The sequence below is a fragment of the Capra hircus genome, chromosome 25 (genome assembly GCF_001704415.2).
Source record: "Capra hircus breed San Clemente chromosome 25, ASM170441v1, whole genome shotgun sequence".
In the NCBI taxonomy this organism is placed as follows: domain Eukaryota; kingdom Metazoa; phylum Chordata; class Mammalia; order Artiodactyla; family Bovidae; genus Capra; species Capra hircus.
Window position 1 is genome coordinate 17,162,996 of NC_030832.1, and position 18,318 is coordinate 17,181,313.

General features: G+C 43.8%; 1 protein-coding gene across 1 annotated transcript in view; it reads left to right on the forward strand.

Moving 5' to 3' along the window:
• Window positions 9-18,318, forward strand: part of IQCK (IQ motif containing K) — a 151,755-nt gene continuing 133,445 nt past the window's right edge. Inside the window, exons 1-2 of the mRNA XM_005697542.3 lie at window positions 9-195; window positions 16,741-16,805. Of these exons, the coding sequence (XP_005697599.3) occupies window positions 12-195; window positions 16,741-16,805 (249 nt within the window). The 5' untranslated portion in view covers window positions 9-11. The remainder of the gene's footprint in view (window positions 196-16,740; window positions 16,806-18,318) is intronic.

Consider the following 18,318-nt stretch of genomic DNA (forward strand, 5'->3'; position numbering starts at 1 on the left):
TGACCGCGGCCATGGCGGCGCCCGGACCTGTGGGCCGCACCGCCCAGCGCTTGGAAGGGACAGTCTCCAACGAGTCGTCCATTACTGCCAGGACGCAGGTGCCCGTAGTGTCTCCTGAGTCCCTCGATCTGCCCGTCTCGCCGGTGCAGGTTTCGGAGCTACCTAGCAAGAACCTGTGGGAGCAGATCTGCGAGGGTAGGCAGCCCGGGCCGGCCGAGAGGGACGGGACTCTGGCGGCCCGACGGGGCTCGCGCTTGCTGGGTGCCTACTGTGCGCCAGGCGGCTGACGTGCGAGGCCTCCAGGGAGCCTCGCCGCGGTCCCGCCGGGCTCCCCGTGTTACGTACGGGGAAACTGAGACTCTTGAGAGGCTTGCCAGAGGTTACGCAGCGCAGCCTCCAGCCTAAATCCATAGTCAGGTCGAAGGCAAGGGAAAGAAGGGGGAACAAACGGGACCTTGGCCTGAACCAGTGATGCTGAAAACTCCTTTCAGTTCAGTCGCTCAGTCGTGTCCGACTCATGGCGACCCGTGGACTGCAGCACGCCAGGTTTCCCTGTCCATCACCAACTCCTGGAGCTTGCTGAAGCACATGTCCATCCAGTCGGTGATACCATCCAACCATCTCATCCTCTGTCGTCCCCTTCTTCTCCTGCCTTCAATCATTCCCAGCATGGGTCTTTTCCAGTGAGTCAGTTCTTCTCATCAGGTGGCAAAGTATTGGAGCTTGAGCTTCAGCATCAGTCTTTCAAATGAACATTCAGGACTGATTTCCTTTAGGATTGACAGGTTTGATCTCCTGTAGTCCAAGGGACTCTCAAGAGTCTTCTCCAACACCACAGTTCAAAAGCATCAGTTCTTCAGTGCTCAGCTTTCTTTATAGTCCAACTCTCACATACATACATGATTACTGGAAAAACCACAGCTTTGACTAGATGGACCTTTGTTGGCAAAGTATTGTCTCTGCTTTTTAATATGCTGTCTAGGTTGGTCATAGCTTTTCTTCCAAGGAGCAAGCATCTGAATTTCATGGCTGCAGTCACTATCTGCAGTGATTTTGGAGTCCAAGAAAATAAAGTCTCTCACTGTTTCCACTGTTTCCCTGTTTATTTGCCATGAAGTGATGGGACCAGGTGCCAGGATCTTAGTTTTCTGAATGTTGTTTTAAGCCAACTCCTCTTTCACTTTCATCAAGAGGCTCTTTAGTTCTCTTTCTTCCCTAAGGGTGGTGTCATCTGTGTATTTGAGATTATTGATAATTTGTCTCGGCAGTTTTGATTCCAGCTTGTGCTTCATCCAGCCAGCATTTTGCATGATGTACTCTGCATATAAGTTAAATAAGCAGGGTGACAGTATACAGCCTTGACATACTCCTTTTCCAATTTAGAACCAGCCTGTTTTTCCATGTCCAGTTCTAACTATTGGTTCTTGACCTGCATACACATTTCTCAGAGGCAGGTCAGGTGGTCTGGTATTCCCATCTCTTTCAGAATTTCCTACAATTTGTTGTGATCCACACAGTTAAAGGCTTTGGTGTAGTCAGTAAAGCAGAAGTAGATGTTTTTCTGGAATTGTCTTGCTTTTTGGATGATCCAGCAGATGTTGGCAACTTGATCTCTGGTTCCTCTGCCTTTTCTAAAACCAGCTTGAACATCTGGAAATTCACAGTTATGTACTCTTGAAGTCCAGCTTGGAGAATTTTGAGCATTACTTTGCTAGCATGTGAGATGAGTGCAGCTGTGCGGTAGTTTGAACGTTCTTTGACATTGCCTTTCTTTGGGATTGGAATGAAAACTGAGTTTTTCCGGTCCTGTGGCCACTGCTGAGTTTTCCACATTTGCTGGCATATTGAGTGCAGCACTTTCATAGCATTATCTTTTAGGATTTGAAATAACTCAACTGGAATTCCATCACCTCCACTAGCTTTGTTTGTAGTGATGCTACCTTAGGCCCACTTGACTTCACATTCCAGGATGTCTGGCTCTAGGTGAGTGATCACACCATGATTATCTGGGTTGTGAAGATATTTTTTGTCTAGTTCTTCTGTGTATTCTTGCCACCTCTTCTTAATATCTTCTGCTTCTGTTAGGGCCATACCATTTCTGTCCTTTATTGAGCCCATCTTTGCATGAAATGTTCCCTTGGTATCTCTAATATTCTTGAAGAGATCTCTAGTCTTTCCCATTCTATTATTTTCCTCTCTTCCTTTGCATTGATCGCTGAGGAAGGCTTTCTTATCTCTCCTTGCTACTCTTTGAAACTCTGCATTCAAATGGGTATATCTTTCATTTTCTCCTTTGCCTTTTACTTCTCTTCTTTTCTCAGCTATTTGTAAGTCCTGGTCAGACAACCATTTTGCCTTTTTCCATTTCTTTTTCTTGGGGATGATCTTAATCCCTGCCTCCTCTACAATGTCACGAACCTCCCTCCATAGCTCCATAGTTCTTCAGGCACATTGTCTATCAAATCTAATCCCTTGAATCTATTTGTCACGTCCACTGTATAAATTGTAAGGGATTTGATAGGTCATACCTGAATGGTCTAGTGGTTTTTCCTACTTTCTTCAGTTTAAGTCTGAATTTGGCAATATTTGGAGCCACAGTCAGCTCCCAGTCTTGTTTTTGCTGACTGTATAGAGCTTCTCCATCTTTGGCTGCAAATAATAGAATCAATCTAATTTCAGTATTGACCATCTGGTGATGTCCATATGTAGAGTTGCCTCTTGTGTTGTTGGAAGAGGGTGTTTGCTATGACCTGTGTGTTCTATTGGCAAAACTCTGTTAGCCTTTGCCCTACTTCATTTTGTACTCCAAGGCCAAATTTGCCTGTTAATCCAGGTATCTCTTGACTTCCTACTTTTGCATTCCAGTCTCCTGTAATGAAAAGGACATCCTTTTTGGGTGTCAGTTTTAAAAGGCCTTGTAAGTCTTCATAGAACCGTTCAGTTTCAGCTTCTTCAGCATTACTGTTTGGGGCGTAAACTTCGATTACTGTGATATTGAAAGCTTGCCATGGAAACGAACAGAGATCATTCTGTCGTTTTTGAGATTGCACCCAAGAATTGCATTTTGAACTCTTTTGTTAGCTATGAATGCTACTTCATTTCTTCTAAGGGATTTTTGCTCACAGTAATAGATATAATGGTCATCTGAGTTAAATTCATCCATTTCAGTCCATTTCAGTTCACTGATTCCTAAAATGTCATTGTTCACTGTTCACTCTTGCCATCTTCCGTTTGACCACTTCCAATTTATCTTGATTCATGGACCTAGCTTTCCAGGTTTTTATGCAATATTGTTCTTTACAGCAACAAAGGAGGTTGCCATTATTCATTACCTCCACCATAGTCTGGTCTCGGATCAAACAACAGGGAAGGAACACAGCCCAACCCAGCAACAGAAAATTGGATTAAAGATTTACTGAACATGGCCCCCCTCCCCCCCAATAAGTACAAGACCCAGTTTCCCCCACAGTCAATCTCTCCCATCAGGAAGCTTCCATAAGCCTCATATCCTTATCCCTCAGAGGGAAGGCAGGATGAAGCCCACAATCACAGAAAACTGATCACATGGACCACAGCCTTGTCTAACTCAATGAAACTATGAGCCATGCTGTGTAGGGCCACCCAAGACAGACAGGTCATGGTGGGGAGTTCTGGCAAAATGTGGTCCACTGGAGAAGGGCATGGCAAACCACTTTAGTATTCTTGCCTTGAGAACCTCATGAACAGTATGAAAAGGCAAAAAGATATGACACTGAAAGATGAACTCCCCAGGTCAATAGGTGCCCAATATGCTACTGGAGAAGAGTAGAGAAAAAACTCCAGAAAGAATGAAACCTCCTTTAGTGAGCGGGAAAGAAGCACTGAGATGGAGACAGGAAGCTTGTTTAAAACATAGATTCCCAGGCCCCACCCCCATTAGGGCTCCTAATGGGGTGTAGGGGGGTTGCACTTTTAAGGAACACCCCAGGTAATTCTGATGTAGAGTCTGGCCCACGTGTTGAGCAACCATGATCTAGACAGATTTGGCTTGAATCCTCTACTTCTGTGGCGGTGGTGGTTTAGTCGCTAAGTGTCCTACTCGTGCAACCCCATGGGCTGTAGCCCACCAGGCTCCTCTGTCCATGGGGTTTTCCAGGCAAGAATACTGGAGTGTATTGCCATTTCCTCCTCTAGGGGGTTTTCCTGACCCAGGAATCGAACCTGGATCCCCTGCATTGCAGTCAGATTCTTTACAAACTGAGTTAAGAGGGAAGCCCTATCTACTTCTGACCTTCCTTAAAATCCCCAAATGGCATTTAGCTCACCTTCCTTTCTTGACCTACAGTGTTCCCTTGGTCTTGCTGCCCCATGTTACTCTTCACACACCTTGGACAAGTTAAGTATACCTGGCATACTTCTGAGTTACTGGATTCCAGACCACAGCAATAAATAGACTCACAGGAATTTTTTGGCTTCCTGGTACCCATAAAAGTTTGTTTACACAATCCTGTAGTCTATTAAGGGCGTGATAGCATTGTGTCTAAAACAAACTGTGTATATGCCTTAATTTAAAATACTGTATTGCTGGGGAATTCCCTGGTGGTCCAGTGGTTAGGACTCCGAGCTTTCACTGCAGAGGGCCCAGGTTCAATCCTGGTAGGGAAACTAAAATCCCACAAGCCAGGGTGGCCAAAAATAAAAATACTTTATTGCTAAAAAAAGAAAAACACTGTCAACCATCATCTGAGCATTCCATGAGTTATGGTCTTTTTGCAGTACTAATGTCAAAGAGCACATGTCACCATGACAAATACAAAATAAAGAAAAAGTTAGAAATACTGTGAGAATTCCCAAAATGTGATACAGACACAAAGTGAGCAAATACTGTTGAGAAATGACTTGCTTGACATAGGTGGGATTGCCACAAATCTTCAACTTGTAAAATAAGAAAAACCCTATAGCTTCTAAGTGCAATGAAGTGAAGCACAATAAAACAAGGTGTACTTGCATCTCGTCCTGTCAGTAAAATAAGTGTAATAACGGCATTTCTTTCATGGTGTTAGGATGCAGCTAAAGGGTCACTTCCGAAAGGGCTTAGCAGGGTGCCCATTTGACAACCAGGGCTCAGTGTGTATTACTCTTAATAAATAATGCTGGCTGTTTTATTTTTCTCTCTAAGGTTGTGTACTCCTCAAGGTCAGGAACTCAGATTTTTCATTCTTGCGGCTACCATCACTACCTCAACTGTCTGAAAGAGTACTGTCCTAGAACTTTCACAGATGGGTATTGAGCACTTGAAATGTGATTAGTGCAACCTTGGAACTGAATTTTTTGTTTTGCTTCTAATAAGTTCTGATAAGCTAACACAGCTGCATGTGCTAGTGACCACTATATTGGACAGTGCAGGTCAATAAATGTTGAATGGAGAAAAGAGTGAATGTGCTGGTATATTGGACTAGGTAGCGGGAGAGAGTGATGAGTTGAGAGAAGTGGAAAATTCAAAGAAAGAAGAGAATAATGGACTCAGAGGTGATATCTATTTGACCATAGAAATAAATGAAATAGATGTCCAGTCTATTTCAACTCCTACCCAATGCTTGAATTCCTTCTCCCATATTGCATTATACCTAGAAAAATCTTTTTCACCTTGGATGTTTTCCTTGTAACGTCTACCTCTTGGTCCTTACCCTCCTGGTGCTATGATCCCAGTCGCTAATCACAGAAAACACTCAAATGTCAATAGAAGATTGTTATTGCGGCTGTCTTTTCCCAGGAGTGTGCCCTTCTCCAGGGCAAACAGCTCTTCACAATGCAATTGACTAGTGGTGTTTTGTTGGGGAAGCTGCTCAACAACTCAAAGCGGGGATAATCCTTGTACCTACCTCACAGGGCTGTTGTGAGGATGGCTTAAGACGACATACGCGAAGGTGCTTGGCACAGTGCCTGACATTTACAAAGTGCTCAATAAATGCTCTGATGTTGACAAAGAAGCATGCTTTGCTTTGTTTTAGAATCATGGGATTTATTTTTGTCACACAGGCCTGTAGCAAGAAGGTAAAGACAGAAGTGTTTTGTTGCTCTCGAAAGCAGCTAATTTGATGTCACTTAGAAAGTGGTAGAGTTACAAATATAAGTTAATGAGGTCAAAGATGGTGAGTTTATATACACAGGCCCTGAAATGATTGTTATAACATGGATGATAGATCCAGTTTCTTAAAACAAACATTCTAACAAATGTAATTTTCTATAACAAACATAGTAAATTCAGTTTCTCGCAGCAAACATGAAAAGCAGGCTTGGTAATGATCGTGTGTTTGAGGTTAAGTATTATATTTTGTTAGGATATCTCCATTTAAAAGCAAATCATCACAGCTAACAGACCTGTCAGAAACTCAATTTCAAGAAAATGAGAATAGGTGTTAAGACCTTTATTTTACCTGGCTAGTCCTGCGCATCTGTGTGTCTGTACGATGACTTACTTGTGAATATTCTTCAGTTTTCTCTTCTTTCCAGTGACAGATAATCCAGGGCTTTTTATTTTCAAAAGCACCTGTATTAGTATCAATAAACGTCTTTCCTGCTAAGGCTTCTAATTAAATCTTGTGATTGCTTATGACTTAATGATTTGTAACTATGGTTTTAGCCAAGACTGAGTCAAATTATTTGGAAATTCAGTTCAATTCAGTTCAGTTGCTCAGTCGTGTCCGACTGTTTGTGACCCCATGAATCACAGCACGCCAGGCCTCCCTGTCCATCACCAACTCCCAGAGTTCACTCAAACTCATGTCCATCAAGTCGGTGATGCCATCCAGCCATCTCATCCTCTGTCGTCCCCTTCTCCTCCTGCCCCCAATCCCTCCCAGCATCAGGGTCTTTTCCAGTGAGTCAGCTCTTTGCATGAGGTGGCCAAAGTATTGGAGTTTCAGCTTTAGCATCAGTCCTTCCAATAAACACCCAGAACTGATCTCCTTCAGAATGGACTGGTTGTGTCTCCTTGCAGCCCACGGGACTCTCAAGAGTCTTCTCCAACACCACAGTTCAAAAGCATCAATTCTTCGGCACTCGGCTTTCTTCACAGTCCAACTCTCACATCCATACATGACCACTGGGAAAACCATAGCCTTGACTAGATGGACCTTTGTTGGCAAAGTGATATCTCTGCTTTTCTATATGCTGTCTAGGTTGGTTATAAATTTCCTTCCAAGGAGTAAGCGTCTTTTAATTTCATGGCTGCAATCACCATCTGCAGTGATTTTGGAGCCCCCAAAAATAAAGTCTGACACTGTTTCCACTGTTGCCCCATCTATTTCCCATGAAGTGATGGGACCAGATGCCCTAATCTTCGTTTTCTGAATGTTGAGCTTTAAGCCAACTTTTTCACTCTCCTCTTTCACTTTCATCAAGAGGCTTTTGAGTTCCTCTTCACTTTCTGCCATAAGGGTGGTGTCATCTGTGTATCTGAGGTTATTGATATTTCTCCCAGAAATCTTGATTCCAGGTTGTGCTTCTTCCATCCCAGCGTTTCTCATGATGTACTCTGCATAGAAGTTAAATAAGCAGGGTGACAATATACAGCCTTGATGTACTCCTTTTCCTATTTGGAACCAGTCTGTTGTTCCATGTCCAGTTCTAATGGTTGCTTCCTGACCTGCATATAGGTTTCTCAAGAGGCAGGTCAGCTGGTCTGGTATTCCCGTCTCTTTCAGAACTTTCCACAGTTGATTGTGATCCACACAGTCAAAGGCTTTGGCATAGTCAATAAAGCAGAAATAGATGTTTTTCTGGAACTCTCTTGCTTTTGCGATGATCCAGCGGATGTTGGTAATTTGATCTCTGGTTCCTCTGCCTTTTCTATAACTAGCTTGAACATCTGGAAGTTCACGGATCACGTACTGCTGAAGCCTGGCTTGCAGAATTTTGAGCATTACTTTACTAGCGTGTGAGATGAGTGCAATTGTGCGGTATTTGAAGCTTACAGTCTTCTATTCTGATATCGCTGTTATTATCATTGCCATTGGCATCCTCATTATTGCTGTAGGTTCATCACTCCAAAGCTAGTCGCTGGCCTCAGCTCTCAGTGCTGTTGTGAAACCAGGTCCCTTCATGTCACCTGCTAAGTAACAACATGGATCAGTTCTGATTCAGTGCTTGTTCCCCCAGCACAGCAGCTGAGCAATTGGAGAAAAATGGCAGCAGATGGCTTGTCAGCAGTGCTTATCAGGCAGCTTCCATCAGCGCCTTCTCACGTTGCCTACGTGTGCTGGTCCCGTTTTTCCTCCACTCCTCTGACTTGGTGAAACCATTTGACAGATGGAGGAAGCATTCACTGAGACTAGGCAGGTGATCAGGAGTAGGGAGAGAATCCTCCAATTTGCAAATACTAGCAGACAGATTTGTGTCTGCATACACGGAAGAAGTATTTATCTCGCTACCCACACAGCTCAACCCTGCATCTGTGCTTTGGTACCTTCCTCTTGGTGTCCTCGGATCCTGCTCTATCACTCATCTCTCCTACATCTTTAACTTCGCTGCTGGCTTTTCCCTCCAAGCATCCTGTAGTCAGTTAGCTTGGGGAAAGCCTCTCCCTTGACCCCTGTTGTCTTCTAGCTCTTGTCTGTCCCTCATGCCCTCTCAGCTCCAAAAAGAACTCTTCTTTGCACTGCAACCAGAAGTGGGGTCTGGCTTCTCATCACTCAAAAGCCAATAAAGAGGCAAGTTTGGTGGAAAGGAAAGTATGCTTCATTTTGGATGCTGGCAACCTGTGGGCAGGGGTGGGGTGGTGGGGGAGGCAGACTCCTGTCCAAAGGCCAACGCCCTGCCTCTGTCCCCCACCCCTTCCCAACCAGTAGGCTGAGGGAGAGGGCTACATGCAGAAATAGCACAATCACCTGTGACAGTCATCTTGAAATTGGTCGTCGGTGGTCAGGCCAGGATCATCTTGACTGTTTAGAGTACAGTTAATCTTCAGTTCCAGGGTCGGTTGGTTCCCATTTCCTTGAGGTCAGTTTTTGGAATTGTGGCAGCTCATGTTATGGCTGCAGTCTGGTCATCATGCAGTTAACTTCTTCCCCTACCTGCTGGGTATTTCAGTACTTGTAAGACAGCTTACAGGATATGGCTCAGAATATTATCTATAGTCCTTCTTGAGATGGAACTAAAGGTCCCTGACTATGCTTAATGACTAAACCATTTTTATTTAGTTTTGTTGGACTGCTTTCCTCTGTTTCTGCATTTGCTCCCTTCTCTGATTATTCTTTGGCTAAAATTTGTCCACAAACAGAAGGAAAGTGGAGGATATGATGGGCTAGGACCAGAGCGTCTTGCTTGATTCCAACACTGCTGTCGTTCCCATTCCTCTGTAAGCCCATGAGCTCCCGTTTCACTGCTCTGGTGAAACCGTTCTCACACGTCAGTCATTATATCTACCCGTGTTGGGCAGGCATTGGCCCCAGGCACTGTCCAAGACACCAACAATTATTTTCCATCATAGACTGCCAGTTCAGAAATCAGCACTTCATCTGATATATGTCCCTTTCGCTTTTCATGATCCCCGCATTGATTCTCTAATCCCTACAGATCCTACTGGCTCCACATCCATCTATCTCCTGTGAGCCCCAACTCCCCACCCCCTGGTTCTCATGGCCCTTACCACTGCTTGTTTAGATCACTGCTGTAGCTTTCTAATTGGGAAGGGCTTCCTTCCAGACTATCTTTCCACAAGAAGCTCTCTCAAAATCTGATCACATCATCCAATGACCTAGAATGATTTTCATAGCTTTCATGGTGAATATAAGCTTTTTAGCTTAACATCTAAGCCCTTTAGTAATTTGGTCTCAGACTTCCCTGGTGGCTCAGTGGTAAAGAATCCACCAGCCAGGGCAGGAGGCATGGGTTCCATCCCTGATCGAACATGTGGGAAGATCCCACATGCTGTGGAGCAACTAAGCCCATGAGCCACAACTATTGAGCCTGTGCTCTAGAGCCTGGAAGCCACAACTACAGAGCCCACATGCCACAACTGCTGAAGCACATGGGCCCAAGAGCCCGAGCTCCACAACAAGAGAAGCCACCACAATGAGAAGCCAGTGCCCCACAACCAGAGGGTAGCCCCTGCTCACTGCAACGAGAGAAAAGCCCTCAAAGCAACAAAGACCCAGCCAATAATAAATAAAATAAAAAACCAATAATTTGGTCTCTGTCTCTCTTTTTTTAGGTTCATCACCTACCATTTATCCAAATCATCCTAATGGTTAACATTTACAGAGCTGCCCTTTATGTGCCAGGCACTGTGCTAGGTGCTTGATTTTCCTCTTGTCTAAACCTCATAGCAACTTGGTGGTTTAAACAGATCAGGAAATTGAGGCATAGAGAGCTTAAACTTGCCCCAAATAAGTGGTAGAATCAGACTGCAACTCAGATATGTGCGACACTCAAGTTTAAGCCCTTAAGCCACACGCCAGCGTCGTTCAAAGTGTAGACCTGGGGCACCTACGTCACAATCTCCCAAACATTTGCTAACGTGCAAATTCCTTTGGTGTGATGACTCACCCCTATTCCTTGGGGTTGAGTCCCTAAGCTCTGCATTTTAAATAAGCTCTCTTGGCAAGTGACAGCCCCAGTACCACTGTCCTGTGCTGTGTACCTTTAGCCATAAGAAACCATGCCTTCCAACACACCAGGCTGTTCCATTCCTCTGAGCCTTTGCACAAGCTTTGCCTCTCACTGGACAATCTCTGCTTTCTTCTGTCTTTATCTTTTAAGGCTCAAGCCCACGTGACCTCTCTTCTGGAAAGCCTTCTATTATTCTTCACACTGATTTTGAAGTCTCTTCCTGGTGCTTCCTGAGTGCAGCCCTCTACAACATTGCTTTCACACCTCGTAACCTCTGGCTCTTACTAAGCTCATCTGCCCTCTTCATCTGTCCCTCCAGCACCTTGCACAGCCCCTCACCACAGAGTATGCTAGCCAAGTGTTCACTGGATTCACTTCCAGCCTCCACCTTCCTGGTTCATTCGTTTCCAGTAGGCCACTGTTGGGGAACATTGTATTTTAATGGCTGTTTCAGTTAGAAACATGTTCAGCTGCAAATCACAGAAAGCCCCACCAATAGTGGCCTGAGCAATACAGACATTTCATTATGTCACGTCCCTGGAGCATGGCAGGGTGGGGAGCAGGTTCCAATTTGAGCGCAAAGGTTTTGTTCCACCAACAGAGTTACAGGCTGTTTCTGCTCTGTCTCTTGCATAATGTTGCTGTTGTTGTATAAAATGAACATCTACTTTTACTTGTTCTTGGATTACTGTTTGTTTAACAAATATGGAGCATCAAATTCTCCTAACCAATTTCAGGTTCCTCCTGCTATCCAAAAGTAGAGAGTTCCTATGCAACCTTTCAGAAGCCAAAACGGCATGAAGTGAAGAAGTAATTATACCTTAGGTCACATCTTGCTAAAGGATGCATAAAATAAATCGAGAAAAAGCACAGTGTTCACAGAGAATTCAAAGCTATGGCGGCTTGATGCTGAGTTCAGTGTAGTCCCAGGGAAGGAGCATGGCATCACCGACTTAATGGACATGAGTTTAGGTAAACTCCGGGAGTTGGTGATGGACAGGGAGGCCTGGTGTGCTGTGGTTCATGGGGTTGTGGAGTCGGACACGACTGAGCGACTGACCTGAACTGAACTCCACTGCTTGGGGTACACACTTCTTCTACAACAGTTCACGGCACAACAAACTGAATGTCCTTTTTCAGTTTTCATCTTTTCTGATAAAAACAACAATGCTCTTTGGACTAATTTTGGTTAGTGAACACAGGTAGGTCTTTTGTCAAAGTGAAGGGCATAAAGCAAACTTTCGAAAAGTGGGAGAGACCTGGAATCCAGTTTACAAGCTTAAGTAACTAAAAGATTGTCAACATTTATACACAGAATACACCTGATTTTCTTAAGAATTTCTAATGCCAAACCAGCAAATTTTTCTTCAGTTCCCTTTACAAAGTTAATCAGATTCATAAAGCTTTCAATGTAAAAAGCATCAGTCTTTAATCAATCTATGTTTTAATTGAAATCACAAGGTGATAGCAGTGTTAAATTCTCAAATATGCCAAATTGTCTTAAACATTACAGAGGCTTGAAATAAAAAACACATCAGATTGTCCTGAAGCTAATTATTTTCCCATACTTCTGCAGAATCATAACTATATCTTTTGTGGTTGTATGATGAAAATGTTTGTAATTTTCCATCAAATTTCTCCTTGGGAAAAATATGGCAGATAAGTAATGATTAAGGAATTATAGATAAAAGTAAAATATAATTTTAAATATGTGTTAGATAGATTATACCTGAGAAGAACAGATGGGTTTAGGAGTATGGATTATTGTAAACCTTTTGGAGGGCAATTTGGCCCAAAATTTAAATCATTTTTTCATTTGAAAGAACAATTTCACATCTAAGAGTTAATCCTACAAAAGCACCTCCTTTCTGATCAATGGTGTAATGTATAAAGATGCTTACAGTGGCACTGTAATAATGAAAAATTGGAAGTAATCTAAGAGCCTACTAAGTACACTGGTTGAATAAATGAGGCACATGGTATAGTAGCAGCACTGAAAGAATTCCACGATTCAGGACATAGAATGGATCCTGGCACACAGTGGGCTCTCATAAATACAGTGAACTGACAAAGAGTCAGAAGTAACTTGCTGTAATACTTGTTTTGTTCATGCATTCATTGACTGCGTCATTCATTCAGTTTCAGAATTCCCTGGTAGTCCAGTGGTTAAAACTTGGCACTTCTAATGCAGGGGCGTGTGTTTGATGCCTGGTAGGGGAACTAAGATCCCACATGCTATGCAGAGTGGCCAACAGTTTTTCCTTTTTTTAAAAAAAAAAAAAAGTATATTCATTCAGCTTCATATTCTTGGGAATATGATGGTGAGCACAAAGAGACCAGGTACATCCCCGTCCCACCCCCAAAGAAAACCAGTCTTTTTTTTTTTTTTTTACTTTGTAATACTGTATTGGTTTTGCCATACATTGACATGAATCCACCATGGGTGTACATGCGATCCCAAACATGAACCCTCCTCCCACCTCCCTCTCCACAACATCCCTCTGGGTCATCCCTGTGCACCAGCCCCAAGCATGCTGTATCCTGCATCGGATATAGACTGGTGATTTGATTCTTACATGATAGTATACATGTTAGAATGCCATTCTCCCAAATCATCCCACCCTCTCCCTCTCCCTCTGAGTCCAAAAGTCTGCTATACACATCTGTGTCTTTTTTGCTGTCTTGCATACAGGGTCATCATTGCCATCTTTCTAAATTAAAAAGATATTCAATAATTTTTATAAATTTCAAATAAGAATAAGACTTGATATGAGCTTTGCAGAATAAGGACACAGTGTTTATCAGGTTCTATGCTTGGATAATTTGACCTAGTCTAGGAGATCTATGGCACCCCACTCCAGCACTCTTGCCTGGAAAACCCCATGGACAGAGGAGCCTCGTAGGCTGCAGCCCATGGGGTCGCAAAGAGTCGGACACGACTGAGCGACTTCACTTTCACTTTTCACTTTCATGCATTGGAGAAGGAAATGGCAACCCACTCCAATGTTCTTGCCTGGAGAATCCCAGGGACGGGGGAGCCTGGTGGGCTGCCGTCTATGGGGTCGCACAGAGTCGGACACGACTGAAGCGACTTAGCAGCAGCAGCAGCAGCAACAGGAGATCTAAAGTAGATGAATGTATTTGTGAAATATGTACAAAGGTTAGTAAATGCATTGAAAAAGACTTGGATGAATCTATGCCAATTCCAACAATAGTTATGAGCTGTAATGGGATTAGGTGTGATAAGATATCTCTGTGTTATTTGGAATTTTTCTGACAAGCATGTATTGCTTTTGTAATCAAAGCTATAAATGTATGCTATGCTGTGCTTTGTCACTCAGCCATGGGGTCTCTTTGAGACCCCACGGACTGAAGCCAGCCAGGCTCCTCTGTCCATGGGGATTCTCCAGGCAAGAATACTGGACTGGTTTGCCATGCCCTCCTCCAGGGGATCTTCCCCACCCAAGGACTGAACCCAGGTCTCCCGCATTGCAGGCGAATTCTTTACGAGCCGAGCTACCAGGAAGCCTGTAAATGTATATGTATCTTAAATTCAAACAAACAGTTTTTACACCACATTGGTGATTCTCAACGTGTTGGAGGACGACAGTGAATTTACATTTTTTTGCTCGAGAGGAAAAACTAACGTGGTAGAACTAGAGCTACCATGGTGGGCAGAATTCTCAAGATTCCTGCCCCTAATGCTCATACCTCTCAGCTGTCCAGTCAGATACTAAGCCAGGGATTGGTGTCAAAGGATTTTCGAGATCGAATTCAAGTGTATAATCTATTGACGTTATCTTTTTTTTTCTAAACTGAATCTGTAGTTTTGTTTTTGGCTGCACCATGCAGCTCATGGAATCTTAGTTTCCCTGGCCAGGGATTGAACCCAGAGCCCTGGCACTAGAAGCTCAGAGCCCTCACCCCTGAACCACCCGGGAATTCCCTCAGTTGACTCTAAATTGGGGAGATTATTGTAGGCGAACCTGGTTTAATCAGGTGAGTCCTTAAAAGAAGTCAGATTCAAGCAGAAGAGACTCCTGTTTGCTTTGAAGAAGCAAATAACCATGAGTGAGCTATTGTGGCAAGGATCTGAGGGTAGCAAGCCTCTAGAAGCTGAGAGCAGTTTTCATAACAACCCAAAAGAAAACAGGGACTTCAGACCTATATCCACAAGAAAATGAATCCCACCAACCGTCAGTGAACTTGGAAGAGGACTCCAGCTGTCAGATGAGATCACAGTCATGGCTCACACCTTGGTTTCAACCTGATGAAACCCTGACCCTCGGGAAGTGTGAGATAATAAATCTGCATTATTTAAAGTTGCTAAGTTTGTGGTAGTTTGTTACACAGCACTTGAAACCTATTAAATTGCTTAGAACCTGCATCCTGACGTACTTGTTCCCAATCTGATACTTAAGAGTTAAAAAAAAAGTTGAGAATTTCTGTGCTACTTGATAAGGAACTGCTGCTGCTAAGTCGCTTCAGTCGTGTCCAACTCTGTGCGACCCCATAGACGGCAGCCCACCAGGCTCCCCCGTCCCTGGGATTCTCCAGGCAAGAACATTGGAGTGGGTTGCCATTTCCTTCTCCAATGCATGAAAGTGAAAAGTGAAAGTGAAGTCTCTCAGTTGTATCTGACTCTTAGCGACCCCATGGACTGCAGCCTACCAGGCTCCTCTGTCCCTGGGATTCTCCAGGCAAGAATACTGGAGTGGGGTGCCATTGCCTTCTCCAGATAAGGAACTAGATGATGGAATAAAATTTGCCTTCAGTACAACTGCATCAGTTCCATTTTACCCAGAAATTCTGTTTTCCCTCATCACTACAAAGCAACTATGTGATTGCCTTTGAAACACTCTCCTTTCTGGAAATATTTTACCAGTCTTTCCCTTAGGGGCAGAACTAATACAGCCATGGGCATTTTCTGTTTCAGCAATAGCTGTCGTAGAGCTTGTGCGGAATGTTCTTTGCATTGAGCTCCGCAGCAGGTTAACTGTGATCAGTCTTGAAACCCGGCAATCATTCTGCATCTCACTGCGTGTTACAATCAGCTGACGACTTAAAAAATACTGATCTTCTGATTCTTGCGTCAGACCTATTGGAAAAAAAATTTCTGGGGTTGGGCCAAGACATTGACATTTTCAAAGAGCTACCAGGTGATTCTAATGTATAGCAAAGATGGAAACTTAATGGAGCTTACAGTAGGACCTCTCCAACTTTAGTTTCATTATATATATATGTATACATATATAGTATTTATATAATTTTATACATATAATATTTATATACTATAATATGCACATATATAATGCATACATATAATTTATATAATATTTTTATATATAATGTTTATTTATTTATTTTTGTCTGTGCTGGGTCTCCATTGTTACCCGAGGGCTTTCTCTGCTTGCAGTGAGCAGGGGCTACTCTCCAGTTGCAGCTGCAGACTCTAGGGCACAAACTTAATAACTGTGGCACACGGGCTTAGTTGCCTCAAGGTGTGTGGAATCCTCCCAGATCAGGGATTGAACCTCTGTCTCCTGCCCTGGCAGGCAGATTCTTTACCACTGAGCCATCAGAGAAGCCCCTTAGCTGTGTTTTTAACTCCCCAGGAATGCCGATGCTGCTGGTCTGTGGGCAATGCTTTGACTAGCAAGCGTTTATGGGATTGCTTTTCTAGCTGTGTGCCCCAATCTGGCAATCTTAACTTCACGCCCATCCCCAGAAATGCCTGAGATGGCTCATCTTGCCTCTGTCTCTTTTATTCTGCCCTCCTATACACAACATTCTCTTCTTCCTTTTCTCCCCTCTCCTTCCTGTATGTTGTTGGTGTCTTCCCTGAGCCATGCTCTGCATTTTCTTCCTCTCTTATCCCTTGTCATTAGCATAATTTGGGGGGCAAAATCTAAGTCTGCCTGCTTAGGAAGAGTCTCAAACTCTTACATAAAGCCTAGACTCTTTCATGCAAGAGAAGAATCATCCTTCACCCATTTAAATGAACACCCTGTTTGTTGTTTTTTCACTTTTGTAAACCGCTAGCCAAAATAAAATTTAAGAATATTTTATTCAGAGGAAACGGAATTACATCAAGCTTTAATGAACTGTGGAATTGAGGGTCTTTTTTTTTTTTTCCTCCACTCCCCACAGAGTATGAAGCTGAGCTTCCTCCCTTTCCTGAAGGATATAAAGTCAAACAAGACGCTGTGGTTACTGTGAGTATCACCCGGGCCCCAACCTAACTGAAAGGTTCTAACTGGAGAACAGCTTTGACAACTGGTGAGCATCAGACAGTGTCATGAATCGGGAAGTGGGGAAAGGAAAGGCCCTGGAACCGGAACCAGAAGTGGCCAGTCCCACCTCTGCTGCTTAAAGGGCATCACACAACCACTCTGAGTCTCAGTTTCTGCATCCATTAAATGGAGCAGGTCATCCTTGACTGACTCATAGGGCCTTTGTAGGGCTCAAATGAAATCCTAGGTGAGGAAGACCTTTCCAGTGAATTCAGTGTCGCTTCCATGTTGGGGACAGTTTTGCAGATGGAGCAGATTTCTTTTTGCATAGCTGGGTGGGCTAAAATTGTACTAAGGAAAAGAGAGGGCCAAGGACAAAGCATCAGAAAGGGAGGCCCTAAGGCAATATTGATGCTTCCCTTTTAGCTCAGCTGGTAAAGAATCTGCCTACAGTGCAGGAAACCTGGGTTCAATCCCTGGGTTAGGAAGATCTCCTGGAGAAGGAAATGGCAACCCACTCCAGTATCCTTTCCTGGAAAATCTCATGGACAGAGGAGCTTCGTGGGCTGCAGTCCATGGGGTCACAAAGAGTCGGGCATGACTGAGCGACTGACACTTACTTAAGGCAATATTCTTGGGAATAAAATAGGTCTTAATGGAGTTTAAAATAAAAAGGTAAGGCTATGAAGGATGAGCAGTGTCACTGGAATGGGTCCAAAACCTAGTCTCTTGGAAAATCCCATGGACGGAGGAGCCTAGTAGGCTGCTGTCCATGGGGTCACTAAGGGTCGGACACGACTGAGCGACTTCACTTTCACTTTTCACTTTCATGCATTGGAGAACGAAATGGCAACCCACTCCAGTGTTCTTGCCTGGAGAATCCCAGGGACAGGGGAGCCTGTGGGCTGCCATCTATGGGGTCGCACAAAGTCGGACACGACTGAAGTGACTTAGCAGCAGCAGCAGACTTCCAGTATCTCACTATAGCTGCCCCTGTTAGAGATTCTGTGTCTAAGAACTTGCGTGGCCTGTGAGTTTTCCTTTTTCCTAGCATCCTGTTCTTGCTTTATGGATGCAGTGCTTTTTCAAGTTTCTCTGCAAATACTAATTGCAGTTCTCTTCCCTGAAATATTTGTGCCTCTTCAGGGTCAATTATTCTTTACAGATCTTGATCTTTGTCTTTTATGCTGTTGATGTTCCTCACCTATGTAGAAAGTTCTGATTTTTTTATTCAGAATTTAAAATGCAGGCCTTGGATTTTTCTACAAAGAGGCGGGGTTTTCTTTTTCTTGTTTTTCCTGCCATACCTGTAGGTTTGTTTTCTGGATGGGTCACTTCTATGAATAGAAACACTGGCTGGGAGCTCATGGTGGGTGATTGTCTTCTGGAGGACTTTTCTTCAGGGTTGGCAGGCAGGGAGTCCCTATTTGGGGACTGAGCTGGGAGCCTCCAAATCAATGTTGAGGTTTGTGGGTTTTTTTAATCTTTTGACAGC